This window comes from Sus scrofa, chromosome X, assembly GCF_000003025.6.
Source record: "Sus scrofa isolate TJ Tabasco breed Duroc chromosome X, Sscrofa11.1, whole genome shotgun sequence".
Lineage (NCBI taxonomy): Eukaryota > Metazoa > Chordata > Mammalia > Artiodactyla > Suidae > Sus > Sus scrofa.
Window position 1 is genome coordinate 20,526,299 of NC_010461.5, and position 19,894 is coordinate 20,546,192.

Sequence of the window (19,894 nt, forward strand, 5' to 3'; positions counted from 1 at the left end):
GGTTTTTAAGTCATGCTCCTTGAGGCCTGATTACTGCTGGAGAGAAGGGTGGTTTTGTTTCTGGAGAAGATGAAGAGGTTTTTCTGCTTTTGTTTTTGGTTTTTTTTTTTTTGGTTTTTTTTTTTTTTTGGTTTCTTTTAAATTGTGTTAGGAAAAGGGGAAAACGATCACCTTCTCTTTCTGAGTGTTCATTTCGTGCCTTTACATATGTGTACACGACACACCTTTTCTGCAGAGCAGTAAGGTTTTTCTCCTGTGAAGAGTTGCCAAGAATTAGACTAACCTGTTTAGAGATAGAAGCCAACGATGCTGAGTTAAAGGGGAAGAGAACAATTTCATTTAGGGTGAAGATAGCTAACGTGGCTTGATGCACCTCGATCAATATTTAAATTTAAAGAAAAAATTGGCCTTTTGGGCCCTAATGGTCTGATCTGGTTGGACTTCATCATAACCTGGCTTATCAGTCTCTGCGCATTTATAGTTTGGCTTTGTTCATTGTCTTGGTAGCTTTGTGTGCCTCTGAAGGGAGGCATGGCCACGCTAACGGACCTATTGCTAACTGAATGGTTTCCTCCCATTAAGCTTGGGGAAGTTGATGAGACTGTTGGCAAGATTTGGGAAACCTTGGCTTTATTACTGGATGGAGTCAGAAAATATCGCCACTTTTCCTTTTCCTTGATATTATATGTGCTTTCATTTATTTTACTTCTGTGATGATTTGATTTTGGAGTTGGCCAAATCTTTGTGTTTTAGGACTACCTTGTCTAAGATCGATTGTTCAGCTATAGCCCGAGGGCCAGCCGTCTGTTTTGTCTTATAATTAATAGGCTTTATTTTTAAGGTTTTATTTTAGTTTTAGGCTCTCAGCAAAATGGGGCAGAAAGTACGGGAGTTCTGTATACCCATTTCCAATACAGCCTTCCTCACCGTCAACATCCTGCATCAGTGGGGGCCATTTGTTACAACTGATGAACCAATGCTGATCCATCATTATCACCCAAAGTCCATAGTTTACAGTAGGGTTCACTCTTTGTGTTGTACCCTCAGTGGGTTTTGGCAACACCTGTCTTTATAAGTAAAGTTTTATGGGAACACAGCCATGCCCATTCATTACATTTTGCCTGTGGCTTCTGTCCCTCAACAACAGCAGGGTGGATTAGTTGCCACAGAGACTCTTTGGCCCCCAAAGCCAAAATGTTTACCATCTGGCCCTTTACAAAACGTCTGTGACCTCTCTCATCTACGATAATTCTGCTCCCTGTTAGAGAAGTGCACAGTGTTTTTGCTCTTAATTTGCACTTAAATAATAAAGCTCTATTTGTCCCACATGCTTTTAACAGTAAAACTTGACTGTCTGGAGGGTGAATTGTAGGGTAGCTATGACTTTTCTAGGTGATTGGTGACTTACCTATAGGGCGTGTGCCCTTGCATGGAATTGCCACGTGAGAGCCTTGCAGGGATTTCATAGCTTTAATCTATAGAGCTGTTACCAAAGTTTAAGTGTACCAGTTTCTCCACAGCCCTGCCAAAGTGATGTTTTATGATTTTAATTGTGTAATAGGTAATATAGAAGCGAAACGTTTCATTTTTTTCCCCTTGTGGGTTTATTTTGTGTATTTTGTTGTATGTGGCGTGCCCTTGACCATTTAGTAACTGGAGTCTGGAGTTGTAATCATTTGCATGACTTCTCTGTGCCTCCTTGGCATGGCAAGCTATGTAAGCTTTGTAAGTATTGCTTCCTCTTGTGCTCCCTTCTTTGGTGAAGTAATTATCAAAGTATACAATTAAAGCCATTTGGAAAGAGTAATTCTTCCATCCATTTTTTGGTGATAGCCTTACAGTTTTTGCCCATGTATTTACGTATGTTGACACTGCATGTTAGTTTCCTTTTTATTTGGTGCATAGTCTGAGTTTTAATGTACTCAGTTACACTGCTTTTCTCACTGTCAGCTTTATCACCTAGAGCAGTATTTGAATTGTTACTAAATCCTTCTGGAATTTACTGCCATGTCTGATGGGACACTTGTAGTCAACTCACTTTTGTTGTTCTGCTGTCCAGTTGCACAAGTAGCAATTATTAAGACCTCAAATCTTTTTCTTTTCTTTTTCTTTTTTTTTTTTTTTTTTTGTCTTTTGTCTTTTGTCTTTTTAGGGCCGCACCCATGGCATATGGAGGTTCCCAGGCTAGAGGTCGAATTGGAGCTACAGCCACCGGCCTACGCCAGAGCCACAGCAACGCGGGATCCGAGCCTCGTCTGCAACCTACACCACAGCTCATGGCAACGCCGGATCCTTAACCCACTGAGCAGCGAGGTCAGGGATCGAACCCACAACCTCATGGTTCCTGGTCGGATTCGTTTCCACTGTGCCATGATGGGAACTCCTCAAATCTTTTTCTGTTGTTGCTATTTTATCACAAAGCAGTTTATATTTGTGGATTCTCTTCAAAAGGCCAACTCTTCCGATGTTAGCTTAATATCATATGCTAATGCTTAGCTTCTAATTTGTCTTAAAATATGATGAGAGCAGCTCCTTATTTATTGCCTTAGATTTTTGGAAATTCTCGCTGTTCTTGCCTCTTGTTCTTTATTCTTAGTCTTGATAAATTAGAGAAAATATGCCAAGGGGAGTGTGGATGGGGTGCCTGGTGTTCACTGAAACTAGCCTGGAAACGTCTTGAGTTGGCCCATCTTTGGTGTCTTTGTTTAACCTTGTGGCAGAGCTGGCTTTGATTGTGACCCATAGTGGTATCCTTCTTAACCCTTGAAAACTCCTTCCCAGTCAGTGTCTCATCTTGCTTAAGATTATTCTTTCTGCTATAATGGATGGCACACACATTACAGGAAACTATTATATTTATATGCATTGATACTTTGATTACCTCTGATTGACTATTTGGGGTTCTACCTTGGTAGGTTATGTCCCTAAGCATCACCCAGGCAGTCATGATTTTATTCTCACTCTTAGCCTTGACCCCTGATTGCACTCAGCCATTTGAGTTGTATCAGTGTTAGTTTCTTTCTTACTAGGGCATGAAGGTCAGTATGTAATAGTTTCACTGTTAGCCATAAATTTCTGCGTGTCTTTCTCACATTTTCCCAAAGCTTGACGTTAAGGATTCAGCATATGTTGCTGGCCAGAAGACAGTTGGGCCCTTTCAAATGTGTAACATACCTATTTTTTCCCTACGAATTATTACATTTTCATGAACCAGAGCATGCTCAGCGTTTACCCGACCCTTCCCTTGAGTCTATTCTAGGAAGAGTCGTGTTTCCTTAAGCTTGGTAGCAGATATTCTTTTATATAAATTTGGTTAATTTATCCTCCTGCTTCTGAGATTAAATAGTGAAATTCCCTTTTTCTAGAAACTACCCTTTTGTTTTGTTTTGGTTTTTGGTTTTCAGGGCCGCACCCGTGGCATATGGAGACTCCCAGGCTAGGAGTCGAATCGGAGCTATGGCTGCCGGTCTACACCACAGGCCAGGGATGGAACCCACGTCCTCATGGATCCTCGTCGGGTTCATTAACCGCTGAGCCATGAAAGGAACTCCTGAAACTACCCTTTGTATATAGGGGGGACCGCTTCTTTACTTAGCACTCTTTGCACATCCTCCACCATGTCATCTCTGGCCTAACTACTCATGTTCCTGCTTCTTTAACCCGAGCTTGGCTTCAGTAAAGCCATTCGAGAAGAAAATTAAAATGGACTTTATGGAAACTGAAAAAGGTTCAAGAGATTCAGCCAGCACCTGCGGCGTACTGAGCAACACTCGCTCTCCAAGATGCTGTCGTGAGATTCTCACAACAGTCGTGTCTGTTTTGCAAAATGGGAAACTGAGGTTCAGGGCAGGTAAGAAAATTATCCACACAAACGGTAGGGGGTTGAGCCGGGGACCCCACCACCTGCTCATCTGACCATCCCTCTGGAGCTGAGAAGGTCGCTGAGGACTGGGTGTAGCGTGGGAACAAAACCCACTGCAGGAAAGGGTCCACACATGTACCATCGCTGCTCGTCACAAGTCACCACATCTGAAGTACAGCTGTTTCCTTCATGGGTGTGCTCAGCAGTTTTTATTTTCCCCATTTAGGATCATCTGCAAGAGAAGGAGGAAAAAAAAAAAAAGAGTTGATAATGCTGAAAAGTCGCTTAAGACTATGAAGACATTTGTGGTCTCTTTCCTAGGAGGTGGAAACCGAATGCCCACATGAAAATAGAGGCTAAAGATAGATGGGTAAATTGAAAAGTTTGAGATGCTAACTAGCCATGTTCTGAGCCTGAGGAGCTCGTTGAATTTCCTGTGATCAGATGGATCTCAGCCCTGGGTGCTTGTGAGACTCATCTGGGGACCTCGGCAAACTAGTGCCACCTGCTGCTCGTGGAAGCCAGTTAAATCAATCTCTGAAGGTAGGGTCTAAGGGCTTCTATTTGTGACTTATCCAGGGGAATATAATGCGCGTCCAGAGTGAAGAACTGTGTTCCATCTGGTCGAAATTTTGCCCAAGAGCTGTCAACCGCTTTAGGGCATAAAGTCTGTGAGATGCTGAAGGTTGACAGTTAAGGAGTCCGTCAGCGTTCGTTGAACTTTCTGGATTCGGAATGAAGTGGGCAACTGAGAAGCGTTGAGGAATTGTCAGGGCATAGTTGCTGCTTTTGAGGAGCCAGGACACGCACATAAATATGTATAGGCTAGCCAGAATGTGTGAGTTCTGTGAGTTTGTGGCATGCTGCTTCTACCTTTCCCTTGGAAGTTTGTGGAATCCAGGTGTTTCTAGCTAAGCATGACGTGTTAACCCACTTATCTTTATCCAAAGCACCCCTGGAGGCTTTCTGGTTGAGAACTAACATGGCAGAACCAATGAAAAAGTGTCCTCTTTTTCTTGATTTCTAGCTCCTTTCCTTGGCCTCCCACTCCTGGCAGTTTTCCCTCCAGAGATGTGGCAAGACGTAAGATAAGTAGAGTTGGTGTTGGATAAATAACTGTAAAAGTGTAGAGATAGAAACCAAAATCTTAGCCTCTTAGATTGATTCAGTGGGCATTTGAGCTTCGAGATCATCTGTCCAACCTCCCCAGTTTTACCCACGAGGAAGTTGAAGCCCAGAGTGAAGAAACTGCCCAAACTCTCAGCTACTTGTCGACATAACATCTTGGCTGCTTCTTCCAAAGTGAGCCAGAAATTATTCTTTCGAGGAGGCAAATAGAACTTACCTTCGTGTACCATTCTCTTCCAGACACAGAAGTGGGCAAATGTAGCTGTAATTCTTACAGCACCCAGGTTGAAATAATTTCTTGGTTGAAGACGCTGAAGCTGAGATGATTTAGGTATCTTGGCTAAGCAAAGTTAGGAGCAAAACCACAGTTAACATTCAGGTAGATTGGGGAGTTCCCTGGTGGCTCAGTGGGTTAAGGACCTGGCATCTCCACTGCTGTGGTGTGGGTTCCATCCCTGGTCTAGGAACTTCCAAATGCCATGGGTGTGGCCAAAAAGACCCCCCCCCCACCTTTAAAAAAAATTCAGGTAGACTGAGCTTTTAAATGTATGCTTTTTTCTTTCAACATAATATACCATTTCTTTCCACCTAACATACCATTTCCCCAATGCAATTCTTTCTAGCAAACAGAGTCTCTATTAGTAATGCTGGGATTTTTGTCTAAATTTTATCAGACAGGAAATTCCGTAATTAATGTTTGTCTAGCCTTCTCATTAAGAACTCTGCTACCTCCTTCATTTACTTACACTGAATCAATTCTTATCCTGAAGGCCTATCCTTGTGAGTCTGCCCATTGTCTCTCTCTGGGAATATGATAACCAGTCTGTGTGGACTTGTACTCAAGGCTTGATTTCTGGTGCCTTCCACCAGTGCAAGCCTGGACAAATCACTTAATCCCACTGCACTTCAGCGTCCTCACCTACAAAACCAACGATAGCATCAAATCACAGGCCTCTTGCACTCATGTCAGATCGTGCAGCACAGTGCAAGGCACATGGGAGGTGCTCAGGAGACGTTGGGTGTGCTTGTATTAGGGGAAGTTAGTGACATAGCATTTCCTGGATGATATCAGCTTCCTGCTAAGAATAAAAACTGCATAGGGAGCGCTTAACCTTGAATGTTAATTATTTTCAAGTTTGTTGGCTGAAGGTCCCAGCTATATAAACTGATCATTTTCCAAGAAACATAGCACTTTCAGCTCATTTGTGCTTTGAGCGTGACTGGCTTTGGATCTTCTTTATTCACTGTAATGGTTAACTTAACTTTTTGCCTCAATTAACTTCAACGATGAGCGCAGCGTGACCGTTACTGAGCTGTTCCTGCTTCCATGACAACAAGACATTCTGTAACTCACCAGTGCACCATTAGGACTTGATCCTCAACCCCCTCCTGGAATTAGGTTGATGCGGATCCGTGTGGTGGCTCAGGCTAGGATTCTTACGGGCTGTAGCCGATCAGAGCTCTGTTCGTGATAGCAGATCTGAACCCACCCGTGCCTTTTCTCTCCACGCTCTAGCCCGACACACCTGCCTATCTAGCTTTTGGCTCCTCCTCCCCTAACTATAAGGCTGGGAATACCCCTAACCAAATATGTAGGATGAAGTGATCTGTCTTTAAGCGGAATTTACCATTACCGGCAAAGGTTACCTTGAACCCCTGAGTTTTATTTGCTGTTGTAAGTTTCTGCTGAAACTTAGTAGGTATTTTAATTTTCCGTTCTAATCAGGAAATATTAGACACCTCCAGTGTTCCAGGTATTGTGCTAACGGGCCCTTAAGTGGCTGAGGGTGATGGCAGAGGGGTTGCCCAAGCCAAGGGCACAAATTGTGGGCCCGTGTTGAAATCCACTTACAACTTCGTTTGGCCTTACCTGGAGTACAGAGGGGCAGGTGTCTCACTCATCCCTTTTGGACACCTATACTCAAAAGGGTAGACAGAGTCTCTCATTAGAGAGAGGATCCAAATGCTAGTGGACATCACTCAATTTCTCTCTGCACAAACACGGATCTCCTTCAGGGGAAGCTCTAGTAACCCTCATCTACCTTAAGAACCCCGTGTCATGACCATCCTATACCTTCTTTTTTACAAAAGCCTCAAAGACCATTACATGAAGGTAGCATAGGCTTTAATCCCATTAGGAAGAGCTACGTGTAGTAGCACAATCTGTCTAAGATTTTTTTAATTTTTTTTTTTTTTAGAATAGAATGGCTCTAGTAGGGTTTTTTTTTCCTTAAAGTAATAGAATGGTTCTAGTTATAGAAAGACCTTTTTCAGAAGACTGCTTTTTTTTTCTTTCAAAACTCTTTTTAATGACTATGTATCTCCCCATGTAAATATGTAGTATTGTAGTTTATTTCACCATTCCCTTATCATTGGATATTTAGGTTTTTTACAGTGTCTCTCCCAAACTTTTTATTTGGAAAAATTTCAAACCTTAGGAAAAAACTAGAGAACAGTACAGTCAACACCCATGTCTAGCACCTAGATTCACCAGTTACGTTGCTGTATTTGCTTTTTTTCTCTTCCTCTTCCATTTGTCTGTATCCCTAACTTTCCCTCTCTATACACACCTTTTTGAATGAACCATTTGAGGGTAACTTGCAGATTCAATGACTACCTGTATATATATATAGATAGAGAGAGAGAATATATATATATAGTCTAAGCATAATAATATTTTCCTAGTAACCATAACTATCACACCTGTAGAATTTATCATTGATATTATACTATAATTGAATATTCAGATTTCCCCTACATGGTTCATGGTTCCTGTATTGGATAGCTGAGCTCTGGACCATACTCAGGAGGCAGTGGGGTCCTAGGAGCAGTAATGCAGCACCAGGGATAGTGGGTGGGTGTGACGGGTAGGCCTGACTAGGTGAAAACTGGAGAATGAACCAGAGGTCTGCAAACAGAAGGGTTACCCTCCATCCAGTACCATCAGTAGGCAGGCAATTACCTCTAGCAAAGGAAAGGGCAAGAAGAGGGTTCTTCTCTAAAGACACCACATGAAACTGTTTAAGGAGAATAAGGGAAGAGGGTGTGGTGTTGGGACCCTACAAAAAATACCTGTGTAATCAGGCATTTTGGGTGCTCACTTAGTCCTTAGGCTGCCTCACTGAACAGGCAGGGGTCACCTGCCATCTGAGATAAGCTCACAGTGAAAGAAAAAAAAAAAAACTAGGATAAATAAATGGTCCTGAAATGACTTCAAAGGAAACAAATTCAGGTAGTAGAAGAGTGCCTTAAAGTATAATTTGAGAAATAAATCATCTTCTACACCTCCTTATGAACGTCATAGGCCAGATGGCGTTTTCCAAAGATGGACATGACAGTACTTTTCCACCATGTGCTCTCGCCAGCCCTCCATCAAGGTGGGGGCGTCTGATCCCCACCCTCCAGTCTGGGCGGGCCATGGCTGCTTAGACCAATTGCGTATGGCAGGACGGGGCTATCTGTGTAGCTTTGGCGGCTGTGTCATGATAGGCCATGCAGCCTCCGCCTTGTTTACTGAAGCCATAACAGGAATCCAGGTAGGCCGAGGCAGCCAAGCTGTGAGGAAGCCCACCGAGAGGCCGCCGGTCGATGCACCAGTAGGCAGGCTCAGTTGGCAAGTCATTGACCCAAGGGTCAGACTTGTGAGTGGGAAGCCTTCAGAATCTCCAGCCCGCCACGGTCCAGTCACTCGCTCAATGTTTACATTTTCCCAGGTGAGCTCCCAGATGAGCCTTCCCACCTGTGTCCTGTGAGAATTCCTGACCCACAGCATCTGTGAGCATAATAAATAGACAGTGGGCCGAAAGAAGTAGTGTAACAGCTGGATATTGTTGGGGTGTTGCGTTTGATGGGGAATGAGGTAAGTGTGAAATACCTAATCTTTGGCTCCTTGGCTCTGAAGTTTTTAGCTCAGTTGTTAGTGATAATAACCCAAACATAGGCTAGCCTAGAGTGGACACAGCCCCACGTTGGGTAGATCAAACCCACTACTTATTTTGATCAGGAATAAGGTTTTCCCAAACAAAGGAAAATCATTAAACTTCCCAGGCGATGAAATAGTATTTTTGGACATGGAGTAAGGCAAATATTTAAAAAGTATAAATGAAGCTACCCCCCCAAAAAAAGGTGGAGGGGATTGTTTTGTGAATTGTGATGGCATGATTGTGAACAGCACAATCATACAATCACTTGGTAGCTCTCCATTGACACTTATGGTTGTTTCTTTTGAAGGACTATTCAAGTAGTCTTTACTTATAGCCCTGGTAAGTTCAAGAATAAGTTATTTATCCTAAAATTGAGTGTTTTCAAAAGATTGAAATCTTATAAATACAACTGAAGGAAAAATCAAAGAGCTGAAATATTATTTCCTCAGCTAGAGTTCACCCATTTTTACATGGTTAATGGTAAAAACACATAGTAAGTTCAGACATTTAATAGACATATTTAGAAAAAGCAACATTATCAGAAGGAGCTGAACATCCTGTTGGGTTTTGGTGCTTTGCTAGTAATTTTTCCGTTTATTCCCCTCCTTTTCCACTCTCTGATTCCCTTCCTACCACGCCCAAACCATCCCTCACCAGGTATAAAAGCTGACAGATGGGGCCAAAGATAGCCTTCAAGTAAATCCAAACAGGAGACTACACTTTGGGGAGGCGTGTGCTGGGCTCTCTGCTTTAATTATAAGATATATTATCAGGTTACGTCATTAATGGAAGAAATAATAATCTTTTTCTGCTTCCTATAAATTCGTTGAAAAGAGGGCTAGAGATTCACCAGAAATATAGGCCACTATGGAAACTAGATACAAAGAAGAAAAAGTCAGAGCACTTGCTCTCAGAAAGCTAGTCACATGCTCCTTTCTTACTGGTGACCATCAGTGGGAGGGTGCCCCACATTAAATCAAGTCATTTATTGGAAAAAAAAAAAGTCGTTCATGTTTGTGTGTCTGTCATCCTGTGTCTTGATGAATTAGCTATTTGGAACCTTTCTAGACAAAGCCAGTCATACTCTTGTGCAAATATAGTAATTGTCTCCAACTTCTCAGTGAAAAGGCAAAGTATGAAAAACAAACAGAAGCGAATTAAAAAGTCATCGAAAGAGGAAGAAAAACCGAAGACGTACGTAAGTGTATTTGAGCCAATGACTTATTTGCGTTCCCAATGAAACATTTTCCTTGCCCCTCACCCACTGCTTCTTCACCATCTTCTGAACTGCTACTAGGGAAACATTTAATTGGCGAATTTGACTAAGATGAAGTATATGGAAATGCAGAACAAAAATAGAAAATCTAAGTTAAGGAATGTGGAGAAGCCAAGTAAGTGAGGGAAAAGTGAAGTCAAATAACTGGGAAGAATAACTGGAAAATATTTAATGTGCCAGAAGCCTTGGAAAAACAGAATCCTTTTGAGAGGACATTCTGTTAAAATCAAAAGTTTCTTTTTGTTAAGTTAACCAAAAAAAAAAAAAAAAAAAAAAGATGGTTGGAACTCTGATTTAAACTGAATATTTAACATTAATACATAGGATGAAATACTTTTATAGGAGGAAAACCACAGAAAGGTTAAAAAAATCTGGCATTTCATATTTATTTTTAGGTTCACTAATTAACTAACTAAAAAAGACTTATCCCCCTGTTTAAGCTGATGTATAATTAAGGTATCCAAGTACAAAGAATGCGTCTCTAAAGCTAAATTAGAATGTAGGAGGCAAAAGCTGAGATTTTGCAGGTAGTCTTTTTTTTTTTTTTAAATACAAACCTCTGAAAGTATTATCTATTATTCCAGTAAATCACTGAGAAGCTACCATAGGTGAGGCACTCTAATCAGTGCCACAGGGAATACACAGACAAATCAAGTTTCTTTCAACACTAGTTTATAAAAGGCTAATAATCCAAGAAAGCCTGGACTAAATGCATCCTGAAATTTGCTTATTTCAGGCAAGGCCTAGTAGTTAGTTAAGTGTTCGAGTTAGTGCAGAGCTGACCACCCTAAAATATCGAGGCCTTTTATTTTAAAATAAATAAAAGTGGATGATAGGGACACAGGACATCCTTTAAGCCTTTTTAATCCTTTTTTAATTATGTAGAATCATCAAATGAGCACAGGCGACTGCGCTGAACTGGAATGCAGTCACGCTCTCAGGGCTTAGCGAGTATCAGACTGTTTGATCTGGCACCCCACTGCCTCAGGCTGTTCTGCTTTATCACCAGCCGGCATCGTTAGTGATTGCGATTTAATGAGCCCCCTTTCCCAATTTGAAGAACCTGTTCATGTTAAATGTTAAGCGATTTTTAAACCCACACCAGTGCAACCTCTGCAAAACAGGTCCTTTTCTTGTTTCGTAGATGGCTACACCGAGGCTTACGCGTGTAATGACACTTGCCCACGTTCGCACAGCTTGTGGGTACTCGGGGACAGGGGTCACACCCAACTCTAACCCTGGCATCTGATCTTGGCATTGCTGTTCTGCAGGACTGCAGCCTTTCATCTGAATTCCGAGATCCAAAGAGCTCAAACAATTGAGGTTCTTTTTCTGTACCTTTGTTGCCCAAACTCAGTCCGTGGTAAAACCTGGCCTGCACTGACCTGGGGCTGTGGTCTTGACCCTGGGCAGTGTCCATGTGCAGGGAACTGGGCTGCAACGATACTGCATCTCCAGAGCAGACTGTTACATGGCAGATGTGCATCCTCTTCTTGACCTTCCTCACATATGAAAAACCTTTCCATTCCGAAGCCATCTAGCATGTTTCCAGAGCAGACGTGAACCTGACCGCCCCCTCACCTGGCGCCTGCCAGCCCCCTGTCACCTCTCCCGGCCCTCCCTCTTCACCCTGTCCCCCCTCCCTCCACCTCCCCCCCCCCCACTGTCCGGGCTGCTGCTTTGCTACTGCTCATGTGCTGTGGACGTGGAATTTTAAGCATGTCTACTTTCAATACCCCAAAAGCTTGAATAAATTTTTCAAAATCCCAGGTTCACACTGATACTTCCGGTTCTGATTCAACTCCACGGGGTTCCTGCTTCTTCCCCATCCCCCAAGTTCCTTCTCCTCCATGGAGAACTTCATTTCTTTGGTACTTTTTAAAAAATGTGCTATTTAACCAAGATACAAAGTATTTCTCCTGGTATGTGCAAATGCAGATGTACATTTCACCGTAGCTAATAGGGCCTTTGTTTTATAATGAGGTTCACTACCAGTTGTTTTTAAATATCAGCATTTTTAGTGCACTTAAAATGATTCATCCATTGGAGTTCCCATTGTGGCTCAGTGAGTTAAAGGCTGGTGTTGCCAGAAGCTGTGGTGAAGGTCACAGATGTGGCCTGGATCCCCCGTTGCTGTGACTGTGGCATAGGCTGGCAGCTGCATCTCTCATTTGACCCCTAGCCTGGAAACTTCCATATGCTGCAGATGTGGCCGTGAAAAGGAAAAAAGTACTTAAAATTATTCATCCATAAAAATTATATTTTTACTGAACATTTTAGGAGTGCGTGTGTGTGTGCGTGTGTGTGTGTGTGTGTGTGTGTGTGTGTGTGTGTGTCTGAAGCAAAACAGCCAGAATCAGTTTAAATGCTAAATCATCTATGGCCAAATGAATGTGTATGGAGTAACTGTTGGAAGGTCATTGTTCAGCTTATTTATACTCCTCTTCCTTTTGGGGAGTATTTCCCTTAGGAGAAAAGGGAAAGGCAGACTTATTGATTAGTTAAAGATTTACTGGAGGCCTTTGATATACTGCTCATTTAGAGTGAGGGCAGTGAGAGATGGGTTAAGACCTGAATCTTTTATCCTAGCTTTTTGGGCAATTGAGCAGGGCACAGGGGTCAGTGGAGGGGAGAGCTTCTGCACGTGACTCTTAAAAGTGGGTCCTTTTATTTCCAGTCTTATCCAGTGGGGATAGGGAAGGAATCAACCAGGATTTGGCAGGAAGTGTTAGAATGGATTTACTTGTCCTCATCACATTTGGCAGAAAGAGAAGAGTTTGGAGGAGAAAATCATTTGACGAGTCCTGCCTCCCTTTCTCTAGGCCTGGCCTCAAGGTTGCCCTTTCCCAACCAGCCTTCGGGGCTTATGAGGAGTCCGGAAGGCCTACGCAAGTGTGAGAGAGCTGGGACAGACCTGTCTGATGTGCACTGAACCCTTGCTCTGTGTCAGGCTCCATGCACGTTGTCACATGCAGTCTTTACAGAAACTGACGTTTCATCCCCATTTTACAGATTAAGACAGCCGAGACTCAGAAGAGGCTTACCAAGGCTGTCCCACTCCCCAAATGGAGGACTTGAAGCCGAAGCATATTTCCGTCCCCAAAGCTCCTGTCTTTTCTATCCCATCCTCCATCCCCCCAGCCTGTTGGGTTTATAGCAGGGTCAGGGCTTGGGCGCAGGACCAGTCATGGACCTGCTCTGGTCACATGGCAGCCGGGGAAGGGCTCGGGTTTCCTCTTTCAGGTGTCCTGGTACCTTGTGTCTCACTGTGCCCTAGTTAGATAATTTGTATGCATAGCCAGCTCAGGGCATTCAACAGAAGACTCCCCGAGCTGTCTTTGTAGTCAGCACTGCGTCTCTGTCCTCTTGGGGGCGCTGAAGCACAGCCCTCCACTTAGGAGGGCACCTGTGAGCTGGTTTCTCTGGCACCTCCCTGGTCCTGTGTCTCGGTCAGAGCTGGGGTCTGTTGTTGCTTCCTAGAGTGGTAGGGCTCTGGTCCCTGAGGAAACACATTTGAAGGAAATCTTAGGAAGCAGTCGGCCCGCAGGAGGTGACAATTTGTGGAATGAATGGATCCGTTGCCTTCTGGAAACCCCCATGAACAGGAGGGGATTTACACACGTTCTCCTACTTTTGTACTTGGCAGTTTTCCCACAGTGTTGATTTGAAAACAAATTCAGATTATATCCCAGGTCACTTGTATACTGCCGCTGGTAATGCTGGGGGTGTATTTGTGCTCAGGGGAAAAAAGCCTGCTTTCAAGGTTGCCTCTTGGAAAAAATGTTCTTTTTCTAGTCTAATTAAATTGTTTTCTTGAACTTGATATTTCAGAGGATAAAGATTTAACTGGAAGCTGCAGGATTACTTCGTCTTCTCTTCCCGACCAGTTACTGGGCTACCAGGAGAGCACTTTATTGTTTGGTCTGTTAGATTATAAAATCATGATACATTTTCATGTCTTAATAGGGAGAGATAATGCGTGTGAGAAAACTTCATATATGTTCCTGCGAAAGGAGCTTCCTGTGCGACTGGCTAACACAATGAGAGAAGTTAATCTTCTGCCAGATAATTTGCTTAACCGCCCTTCGGTGGGATTGGTTCAGAGTTGGTGAGTAAATAATATGGCCTCAGGGGGTCTACCCATAATGCTCTGCACATTTGGCATTGGGACCATTCCCCCTAGAAGTACACACACTGCTTGTGTGGGAATGAGTCCATATAGCTGCGTTTCCCAGGCAATTAGAAGTTTATTTTTTTAAACTGATAATATACAATTGTCCAAAGGAAAATACTTCTCAAGTGCACTAGACACTTTCTTGACTTTTCACATTTGTTTGTGATTATAAATGTGATTTTTTTTATTGAAAAAAATTAGAAAAAAAATTAGAAAGTACAGAAAAATAATAAAGGAATAGCAATGCAGTGGCCCATATGAACAGATCTGCAATCCTTTTGGATAGGGGCACGTTGCTGCTTTGATCCAGTCTCTGCCATGCTATTTCTTTTCTTTTTTTGGGGGGGGGGATTATAGGATTTAAAAAATTTTTTTTATTGTTATTTCCCCAATACAATTTTTTTCTACTGTACAGCATGGTGACGTAGTTACACATACATGTATACATTCTTTTTTCTCCCATTATCATGCTCCACCATAAGTGACTAGACATAGTTCTCAGTGCTACACATTGGATTAGGAAGATGTGGTATATATACCCAATGGAATACTACTCAGCCATAAAAAAGAACAAAATAATGCCATTTGCAGCAACATGGGTGGAACTAGAGACTCTCATACTGAGTGAAGTAAGTCAGAAAGGGAAAGACAAATATCATAGGATATCACATATCTGGAATCGAATATATGGCACAAATGAACCTATTTCTTTCTTTCTTTGTTTTGTTTTTTTAGGCCCTCACCTGTGGCATATGGAAGTTCCCAGGCTCGGGGTGGAATCAGAGCAGTAGCTGCAGGCCTACATCACAGCCAGAGCAACTTGGGATCTGAGCTGCATCTGCCACCTATACCACAGCTCACAGCAACACTGGATCCTTAACCCATTGAGCGAGGCCAGGGATCAAACCCGTGTCCTTGTGAATGCTAGTTGGGTTCGTTAACTGCTGAGCCACAACGGGAACTCCATGCCATGCTATTTCTGTTTTCCTTTTATGGAAGTTTCCTGAAGACAGTACTTATTTTAGGACAAATTAAGTCATTTCAAGGGAACCTCTGGTATGAAAAACATCAGCAACCTACTGTGCTTCTTCTGCCCCGTGAAAAATCTGAAAAAATCCCAACAGAGTACAACTTAAAGATCAGTCAGGTGTAGCTCTGATGCTTCAAGCACGTGCTGTCTACTTGAGGATGTTAGATGTGTGCCCGAGCTTCCCACCAGGTAGGCAGAATGTGATGGGTGAGTGGTGGGAGGGAAGAGCAGGTGGTATATTTTTAGAAAGGGATTTGCACGGATTCAAGAAACACTTGCATGTCTCCTCTGTATTCTACAAGCAGAGAAGACATCCCCGTGGAGGGAGCTGGAGGAGTTTGGGAGGCCAGAAGCCAAAAGCGCTCTGAAGCCAGCAGGGAGGGAGTGCTGTGGGAACTCAGGGGAGGGGGTACCAGCTGTGGCTTGCGCTGTCCCCCTGGTGGGCAGTGGCACTGAGAGGAACACAGAGAGCACTTGGGGGGATGGGACTGATGGGGGACCATTCATTAGTTTGTGTTTAGAGGGTTCATGGAGGCCGGGCTCCTGAAAGAGGATGGACATTCATCAGTCATTCCTCAGAAATATTAATTATAATAAATTCTTAGAGGTGGGAATGAATCATCTGAGGAACACTCTACTGGGTGGTCGTAGACACGCCACGTCCAGTTCCTGTCTGCGACAAGCCGCAGCCCTTCACCGTGGCAGGCACCAGGGCTCTAGCACCCAGGGAAGCTCAGGAATGGGGCAGCTATGGCTTCCATCTCCTAGTCAGTTGGATTCTACCCTAAACTTACACTGGTTTCATAAGCAGTGGGTATGTGTTTGCATAAGACTTCTTTATTGCTCTAAGACCACGATTAGAGATTGTCCAGCAGAAAGTCTGTGAGCATTCTTGGGGGCTAGTTCCTATGCTGAGGATTCTGGATAGGCTAGATGATTTTCAGGTCCCCATCCTGGTGGCAGCAACAGCCAGATACATACTGTCACCTATGTAAAAGTCACTTCAGGGACTTCAAAGTGGATTGCTGGCAAAATAGAAAATGATTACTGAGCCAGGTCTTTTTTTTTTTTTTTTTTTTGTCTTTTCTAGGGCCGCTCCCACGGCATATGGAGATTCCCAGGCTAGGGGCCTAATCGGAGCTGTAGCCACCGGCCTACGCCAGAGCCACAGCAACCCGGGATCCGAGCCTCGTCTGCAACCTACAGCAGAGCTCACGGCAACGCCAGATCCTTAACCCACTGAGCAAGACCAGGGATCAAACCCGCAACCTCATGGTTCCTAGTCGGATTCGTTAACCACTGCCCCACCACAGGAGCTCCTTCCTTTTCTTTTTTAAACATTCAATTTTGGAGTTCCCATCGTGGCTCAGTGGTTAATGAATCTGACTAGCAACCATGAGGTTGCAGGTTCAATCCCTGCCCTTGCTCAGTAGGTTAAGGATCTAGTGTTGCCGTGAGCTGTGGTATAGGTCGCAGACACGGCTCGGATCCTGCGTTGCTGTGGCTGTGGTGTAGGCTGGCAGCTGTAGTTCCAATTCAACCCCTAGCCTGGGAACCTCCCCATATGCCGTGGGTGTGGCCCTAAAAAGGACAAAAGACAAATAAAATAAAATAAACATTCAATTTTGAAATAACTGCCTATTTCGCAGAAGGGTTTGCCAGACTAATAGCAAGAATTCCCGTGTCCTTTCTCCCAGATTCACTAATTGTCAACATTTGGCAACATTTGTTCTAGCATTGTCCTTCGTATCCTCTCTCTTTCCCTCTTAATGTATGCATATGGTATACACACACATATGTCACATACATTTTTTTCCTGAACCATTGAGGTTAATGGTAGGCATGATGCCCCTTTACCCCTAAATACTTTAGTATGTATTTCCTTAGAACAGCTCTTAGAAAACTACAGTATGATTATCAAATTTGGGAAATTTAACATTGATAGAGTAATATTGTCTAATACGTAGAAGTTGCTCTCATTTCATTAATTGTCTTAATGGTGTTTTTCTTTTTAACCAGTCCCCACTCCCACCCCTCATTTAGGAATTGGGTTCAGGATCATGCCTCATGTTTACTTGTCAGTTCCTTTTCCTCCCGAAAGTGAATCTTACGTGTAACAGGCCGTGGAGCCCACCTCGGTCAGAGTGTGTTCTCCTTGCTCTCTTGACTTTCAAGCTAGGAAGCTCAGCATAGTCTTTGACTCCTCTCCATTAATGACTTTGCTCTTTAAACACACTGTCTCTTTCTGGAAGGATGGGCTGCCCGCCTCAAATTCTGCTGACATGTGGCAGGGTAGAGGGCATCATTGCGGATGGCCAACTGTGGCCTCTCAAGGTGGTTTGACCTGACAGTTTTAATAATGTCTAATCCACATCCTTATATGCCCAGAAACTTAAAACTGTACTGAGAAATGAACATACTTTAGTATCAGGCATTGTCATAAAGTTCAAGTGAGGCTGATTAATGAAAGGTCACTCCTGTTTATGCAGTTATAAGCTTCGCAGTCATTTTTAGTTCCTGGAGTGCCCTCATCCTCTATCCAAAGCAGGATAGTAGGATTAGTAGTAATTAATTATTAGAAATAATTGGAATAAGGGATAGTTCTTTTAGGACATGTTAAGACCCAAAGCAGCACTCATACGCCTCTAAGTAATTGGAATCTCAGAATCCCCACCAGATCCAGCAGGTCCTGTCTGGTAAAGGACCTGGCCGTAAGGTCCTCTCTGAGTCCCACCTGAGTCCCATCTTCCCTCTTTTCTCCAGATCTTTATGTTGGACACATTATTTCTTATCGTGGCCCTGATTGAGATATGGGCCATGATAAAAATAATGTGCCGTGGAGTTCCTGTCGTGGCTCAGCAGAAACAAATCTGACTAGTATCCATGAGGATGCGGGTTCAGTCCCTGGCCTCGCTCAGTGGGTTCAGGATCTGGCATTGGCCTGAGCTGTGGTGTAGGTCACAGACAGTGCTTGGATCTGGCATTGCTGTGGCTGTGGCGTAGGCCAGCAGTTGTAGCTCCGATTTGACCCCTAGCCTGGGAACTTCCATATGCCGTGGGTGCGGCCCTAAAAAGCAAATAATAATAATGTGTCCAGAAGCCGAGGGCCCAAGAGGCATTTTTCTCCTCCATTATGTGTTGAGGAAGTTAGTTTAACTCTGATAAGGAACTTTCTTTAGTTCTAAGTTCTTAGCATGCATGTCAGGGTCACACACATGCTTCTTAAATTTCAAATGCACTTTTTTAGGTAATCGAATTACAGACTTGGTGTATCAGTTAGGATATGTGTGTTAGCAAATAGCAGAAAACCCATCTAAACCTGACTTAAGCAATAAATTGGAACTATAAGATCTAGTCAGAGGATGAGCTTTTGGTATTGGTTTGATTCAGAGATTCACGAGATTATGAAGGTCTTGCTTTCCATGGGGTCGGCTTCATTTTCTGGCTGGATTTTCTCCTGGTGACAGAATAGTTGCAGCAGTTCCAAGCTTTACGTCCACACACCACACCGTCCCAAAGCAGAGTGAGTTGCTTTCTCTCCCAAAGACCACCCGTGAGTCTGCTCCCTTATTTTTCTGGCCTGAACTGGGGCCATAGTGTCCATTCAGGTGAATGTGAAGCTGTGACAGGCTTAAACCAGGACTATCGGACTAATTAGGAATTAGTGACAAGAGAAATAGAATTACCCAGAGAAAACCTGGGCTACTCAGGAGCTTTGCGTGGTATCAGCTTCCCCTGAAACACTTGGGCTACATGAGGGTGGAGGAGATTGGATGGCTATCTGGGCAGAAATTTAAAGTACTCTTACTCTTAGGAAGAGGGAAAGGAGGATGGGTGGTAGGTAGACAACTAACACAGTTTCTCTTTTTTTCAGGTATATGCAGAGTTTTCTTGAACTTCTAGAATATGAAAACAAGAGCCCTGAAGATCCACAGGTCTTAGATAAGTAAGTATGGTCCCCAACTTACCTCAAGGTCAAAATACCTAGGTAAAAAACGTTTTGGTAAATGGAACTCATGTCATTACAAACCAAGAAGTATAATTTGGATGAAAGTGTTAGGCTTCTTAATAGCTAACAATACTGCAGTTTTTGAAAATTCAAATTAAGAATTTAACATAATACCAGGAGAATTAATAACACTTCAAATTACTTCATGATCTAATTCTTTTTTTTTTTTTGTCTTTTGTCCTTTTTTTAAGGGCCGCACCCTCAGCATATGGAGGTTCCCAAGCTAGGGGTCCAGTCAGAGCTGTAGCCACCGGCCTACGCCAGAGCCACAGCAGTGTGGCATCTGAGCCACGTCTGCGATCTACACCACAGCTCAAGGCAACGCCAGATCCTTAACCCACTGAGCGAGGCCAGGGATTGAACCCGCAACCTCATGATTCTTAGTCGGATTCGTTTCTGCTGCGCCACAACAGGAACTCCATGATCTAATTCTTAATACTTCTGCTCCTGGTGAACTGGTGCTGGGCACTCACTATAAATATTGCAGTAAAT

At 43.4% G+C, this 19,894-nt stretch overlaps 1 protein-coding gene across 5 annotated transcripts in view; it reads left to right on the plus strand.

The window, feature by feature from the left end:
• The window catches only part of PDK3 (pyruvate dehydrogenase kinase 3), a 112,288-nt gene that overhangs the window by 40,094 nt on the left and 52,300 nt on the right, over positions 1-19,894 (plus strand). For 3 of the 5 annotated variants that reach the window (XM_021080538.1, XM_001927439.5, XM_021080536.1), the window contains 2 exons: positions 14,156-14,297; positions 19,268-19,339. In XM_021080538.1, the coding sequence (XP_020936197.1) occupies positions 14,188-14,297; positions 19,268-19,339 (182 nt within the window). In that variant the 5' untranslated portion in view covers positions 14,156-14,187. Of the gene's footprint in view, positions 1-8,703; positions 8,850-14,155; positions 14,298-19,267; positions 19,340-19,894 lie in introns of all 5 variants that reach the window. The other 2 variants (XM_021080537.1, XM_013986015.2) reach the window with 1 other exon arrangement.